This window comes from Otolemur garnettii, unplaced genomic scaffold (assembly GCF_000181295.1).
Source record: "Otolemur garnettii isolate 467f Iridium unplaced genomic scaffold, OtoGar3 scaffold00245, whole genome shotgun sequence".
Classification (NCBI taxonomy): domain Eukaryota; kingdom Metazoa; phylum Chordata; class Mammalia; order Primates; family Galagidae; genus Otolemur; species Otolemur garnettii.
In genome coordinates, this window is record NW_003852640.1 from 603,706 (window position 1) to 609,578 (window position 5,873).

At 51.7% G+C, this 5,873-nt stretch overlaps 1 protein-coding gene across 1 annotated transcript in view; it reads left to right on the forward strand.

The window, feature by feature from the left end:
- BOP1 (block of proliferation 1) overlaps positions 1 to 5,873 on the forward strand; it is a 29,079-nt gene that overhangs the window by 1,562 nt on the left and 21,644 nt on the right. Inside the window, exon 2 of the mRNA XM_012813065.2 lies at positions 651 to 821. Coding sequence (XP_012668519.1) covers positions 651 to 821 — 171 coding nt within the window. The remainder of the gene's footprint in view (positions 1 to 650; positions 822 to 5,873) is intronic.

Sequence of the window (5,873 nt, forward strand, 5' to 3'; positions counted from 1 at the left end):
CACGGGCGCCAGCCACAATGCCCGGCTTTTTTTGTTTGTTTGTTTTTGGTTTTGGTTGCAGCCGTCGTTGTTTGGCGGGCCCAGGTCTGGATTCGAACCCACCACCTTAAGTGTATGTGGCCGGCGCCTTAGCCACTTGAGCCACGGGCACCAAGCCGGTAGGCTTCTTCTTAGGTGATAAAAGTCCTGCAGGTCTTCTAAACCTCTTCAACCCCCCAGCCCCTCCCCCAGTTAGTTCCCTCACAGCTCTCAGGGGCCTTGAATGCAACTTGAGTTGTGGAGAATTTTGGCAATGGAGAGCCAGTTTTGATGCTGCAGTGGAAACTGAATTCTAGAAAGGGGATGTTGTCCTTGGAAAGTCCCTTCTTTGTGAGATACCAGGAATTAAGACTGTCCGCACCAAGGGCAGATAGCCATGCTGCCTGCAGAGGGGAAGAAGTTTCCAAGGGCCCTGGCTGGGTGGATGGTTTGGTGGAGGTGGAGACTTGGCACCACTCTTGGGAGTTTGGGTCCTTGGAGGCTGGCTGCACAGAGCTGCTGGTCAGTGCCTGGAGGGGATGGTGGTACCTGCCTCTCACAGTGTCTGGTACATGGTGCCCCGTGGGCAAGCCTGTGGGAGCAACAGTCACCAACTCAGTGCTTTCTTGCAGCCCTCTTTCTGCACTTCTGCTCCCAGTCATGGAGATGGCAGGGATTCTGGCCTCTCTGATAGCGAAGAGAGTGTGTTCTCAGGCCTGGACGATTCTGGCAGTGACAGTAGTGAGGATGATGGCCACGACAGTGTCAAAGGGACAGAGAAGACCACTGGAGAGCAGGCGCAGGTGGGTGAATGAGGGTCTCTGGTGGGCTTGCTGGGACTGGGCTCTCTGAGGGCTGCACTGAGTAGGAACTCAAAGACTCCCTGCAGCTCCCTCAGGGCCTCCAGGGCTGGCCTGCGCCCCTTGTTTGCTTGTATCTGGGCAAATTTGGGCTCTGGAGCACTGGTTTTCATCCCCAGCTATGTGTGCCACTCAAGGGGACTCTGAAAGTACATGTGCCTGAGCCTTTTTTCTCAGGCAGTTCTGTCATCAGCCTTGCTGTCGGCTGGGTTTCCTCCAGGTAGGGCCCAAGATGGGTATTTGACACCTATGGGTTCTGGATGGCAGCCCAGCTGACCCTGGGGGGCCTCAGGAGCCCAAGTGCCTGCAGATGGAGAGTTTTATGTTGTGCCATTGCAGTGATGGTGGGGAGTTTATCCCACACTTAAGCGAGGTCTGTGGAGGAGAGTGCCGTTTAATTAAAATACAGCATCTGTTATTTAAATGTTCTGGAAATAGTTTGTAATGATTTATACTTCCAGTGCCTTTGGTGTTTTGAAAGTTAGGATCTTGGTTAGAAGCCTGTCCCCAGGGTGGAAACCAAGGCCATGGCTGGATTGATGTGTGCTCCATACTTTGGATTTCCTTGTTGACTAGAAAGAAAAGATTTCTCGACAGATGGGGTCTCTCCTTGTCTCCCTGGTTGGTCTTGAACACCCGGTTCAGGCAGTCCTCCCTTCTCAGCTTTGTAATAGTTAGTACAGGTGTGCACCACTGAGCCCAGCTGGGAAGAGAAGATTTAAAATCAGTTTTAAACATTCTGTCCATTCAGGCTTAAATTATAATATTGGTGTGCACAGAGAGGAAATGGCATGCTGACTCTGGCCTGTGGTTTGTAAGATTATGGGCAAATATTTTCTCCCTTCTTAATGTTTTAAAATTATAAAATACAACTTTTTTTTTTTTTTTGCGACAGAGCCCCAAGCTATCCCCCTGGGTAGAGTGCCGTAGCATCACAGCTCACAGCAACCTCCAGCTCCTGGGCTCAAGCGAGTCTCCTGCCCCTGCCTCCCAAGTAGCTGGGACCACAGGTGCCTGCCACAACGCCCGGCCATTTCTCGGTTGCAGCCATCATTGTTGTTTGGCGGGCCTGGGCTGGACTCAAACCCACCACCCTAGGCGTATGTGGCTGGCGCCCCAGCCACTCGAGCCACAGGCGCCGAGCCAACTCTTTTTAAAAAATAAAAAAAAATTTTAAAAATGAGCGTAAACACAGAGCTTTAAAAAGGAAGGAAGCAAAGGAGAGAAAGAAAAGAAACTTAGAGCCAGGTATGATGACACATGCCTGTAGTTCCAGGTACTTGGGAGGCTGATGCAGAAGGATTGCTGAGTCCAGGAGTATGAGGCTGTAGTAAATTGTTCTAACCTGGGTGACGGCAAGACTCTTTTACAAAAATAAAAATAAGTAAATAAGTAAAGGTAAAGATTTATGAATTTATGTATTTGAAGTTTTCTCTTTATTGAACTCCTTGAAATAGATAACATGTGAAGGACCTCACTCTGCCGAGTCTGGCAGAAGGTGCTGTCTTCTCTGGGCTCATCCCTTCAGCCTCAGAGCTCTGAGCTACTGGACACACTCTCCAGCTCAGTTCTCTGCTCAGGTCTCTGTAAGGGGTCACCCAGCACAGGGTGTGGGCTCTGCAGTGTGTTTACACCATTGCACAGCAAGGCCTGAGGCTGCAGCCACAGTAGAGACAGTGAACAACTGCCAGCCCAGAGTGGCCTTCCTGCCCTCAGGGCTTGGCTTGGGGAATGCCAGCCTCTGGCTACTTGGCGCTGAGGGGGTTCCAACCTCCCTATGCCACTGCTGCAGCCAGCCTCCCCTGCTTTGGCATCCACATCTCTGTGTGTGTTCTCTGCTGTAGCTGAAGAGTATGTTCGGCCGAGTGGGAGTATTTTCACTTTTTTTTTTTTTGAGACAGAGTCTCACCATGTCTCTCTCAGTAGAGTGCTGTGGGTCACAGCTCGCAGTAACCTCCAACTCTTGGGCTTTTTCACTCCTTTTTTGTGGGAGTATTTTCACTCCTTTTTTTTTTTTTTTGAGACAGAGTCTCACTTTCTCGCCCTTGGTAGAGTGCCATGGTATCACTGTTCATAGCAACCTCAAACTCTTGGGCTTAAGCAATTATCTTGGCTTGGCCTCCCAAGTAGCTGGGACTACAGGCGCCCACCTTGATGCCCAGCTATCTTTTAGAGAGCTCTTGCTTAGACTGGTCTCGAACCTGTGAGTTCAAGCAGTCCACCCACTGTGGCCTCCTAGAGTGCTGGGATTACAGGCATGAGCCACCGTGCCTGACCTAGTATTTTCACTTTTAAAGTGTAGATCTCATTACTGGATTTAAATTCTTATAGGCCAGGAGTGTGAATTGCAGAGGTAGGGAGTGTCATCAGCTCCTTAGAAAGGTCCCTGTACCGCCCCTTTTTCTTGCCCCTTCTTCAGAAGCCATCCAGACACCTGGCTGAGCTGGGCACTACCTTTTGTCTCCCTCCGGTGCCCCTAGTGGTATGGCTTGAGTCCTTTGCTGTCACATGACCCTGTTAGTGGAGACTCAGCTGTAGGCCAGTCACTGCTTCCTGAGTGTTCTCTTGGCTTCTGTGAGTGAGGCCACACTACGGCAGCCCTGCCACATTAAGTGCGTTTCTCTGTCACCCTAAAACGAGTCCAGGGCTTGTTACACTTGTATCCCTGGCACCTTCTAACCCTGTGGGGCCACTGGGCCAGACCCTGCCAGCTATCCTCACTACCAGCTGATGGCGTCATGTGTCACCATCTGGAGGTCTCTGCCCCAGACCTTCCTGCCACTAGTGTGGTCCTCTACCAAGCAGCTTCTAGCACTGGCCCCCATTAGGGGTAGGAACTCAAGCTTGCAGTGACTCAGCAGCTTGAGCCCATCTCTGCCAGGTGGCCCTGCTCTTCCTTGGGAAGCTTGGGCTTCTGTGGCACCTACTGCAACATCTGCCCTGTGGTCTTGCACGCAGTTGGGGCATAGTGAGGCTGCTATATAAGTGATAGTACCATCTGCCTGGGGACCCCGGAAAATGAGAGGGCTCTTCTGTGACAAGGGGAACAGCTCACACCTGCTGTCTCATTTTCTGGGGGCTGGGCGCTTTGCAGGTTGCTGGGGTTGACTGAGCAGTCAGGTTTCTGCTGACTCCTCTTCAGCCACGTGTCCCCGCCTGCCTGCTTGACTGTCATCCGTTGCCGTTTCCTCTCATTCTGTCAGAAACACAGGCCTCCTGTGTGCTGTCTCCAGACTCCCTACCAAGGGAGTGCTTCCTATGAAGGGTGAGAGGCAGCCACTTCTCTTCTGGCCTCTGCGCCTTATGTGTCTGAAGCACAGTCTGGTGGCAGTACCAGGCCAGACTGGAGTGGTGGCAGAATGGCGGGTGGCAGCAGGCTGGCCATGTGCTCCCCCGACGTCTCTGCTATACAGTTGCACCTGGCACCAGCAGTGCAGTGAGGAAACAGCTATGGTGCTTGCAGGGATCTGGGCTTTTATCTCTTTTTTTTAGTCTCACTTTATTGCCCTTGGTAGAATGCTATGGTGTCACAGCTCACAGCAATCTCCAACTCCTGGGCTTAGGTGATTCTCTTGCCTTAGCCTCCTGAGTAGCTGGGACTAAAGGCGCCCGTCACAATGCCCAGCTATTTTTGTTGTTGTTTTTGTTGCAGTTTGGCTGGGGACAGGTTCGAACCTGCCACCCTCGGTTTATGGGGCTGGTGCCCTCTCCTGCTGTTATGGTGCTAAGTGTTTGTGGGACACTTAGGGAGCCCCAACCTGAACCTAAATCTAGGTTCTTGGTGTTTGCCCTGAGTTGCGCCTGACAGAGCAGGGGCTGAAACAATACTACAGATGTGGACTCTGGAGCAGAGAGTCAAGTGCACTGGCAAGAAGCTCCCCAGGTTGCCCCTCCCTTTCCCACAGGGAGCAGGAGGTTTCCTGGGCTCATGGCTCAGGGCTGCTCTGGGCAGACACACCTGCTGGGGTAGGAATGCACTTGGCTCTCCCTCTCACTTCTCTTGGGCTTTTTGTATTTCTGCCTACATGCTGCTTTCATTGTAAGGGATTGGTGGAATGGTGTGGAACATGTTTGAGCCAAGTCATGGGGACAATGGAGACTTGTAGGGGTAGGAACTCAAGCTTGCAGTGACTCAGCAGCTTGAGCCCATCTCTGCCAGGTGGCCCTGCTCTTCCCTGGGAAGCTTGGGCTTCTGTGGCACCTACTGCAACATCTGCCCTGTGGTCTTGCACGCAGTTGGGGCATAGTGAGGCTATGTGAGGGGCATAGTGAGGTCTCCCTCCCATCCCACCCCTGGTCTCTTTTTTCTTTTGAGACAGAGTCTCAAGCTGTTGCCCTGGGTAGAGTGCTATGGCATCACAGCTCACAGCAACCTCCAACTCTTGGGTTTAAGTGATTCTCTTGCCTCAGCCTCCCAGCTGGGACTACAAGTGCCCACCACAATGCCCGGCTATTTTGTTGTTGTTGTTGTCATTGCTGTTTAACAGGCCTGGGCTGGGTTCAAACTGCCAGCCCTGCTGTATGTGGCCAGTGCCCTAACCACTGAGCTATGGGCGCCAAGCCTCTAGAATGTACTTGGCACCCTGAACTTTGTGCAGGTACAGAGTTTTCAAATGGCTGTTTCTTCACAGAAAGGGGAGTGCTGGACAGTGCTCCTGGCTCAGTAGGTAAGGTGCCAGCCACGTACACTGCAGTTGGAGGGTTCGAGGTTGGCAGGTTGTTTAGCCTGAGCCAGCTAAACAAAGACAACTGCAACAAAAAAATAGCTGAGCATTGTGGTGAGCACTATAGTCCCAGCTACTTGGGAGGCTGAGGCAAGAGAATCACCTAAGCCCAAGAGTTTGAGGTTGCTGTGACCTGTGGCGCCACGGCTATCTATAAAGGGTGACAAAGTGAGACTGTCTCAAAAAAAAAAAAAAAGAAAGAAAGAAAAGAAAGGGGAGTGCACTTTATACCATCTCCAGGTGTGTTCTTTCCTTTCTTTTTTTTTTTTTT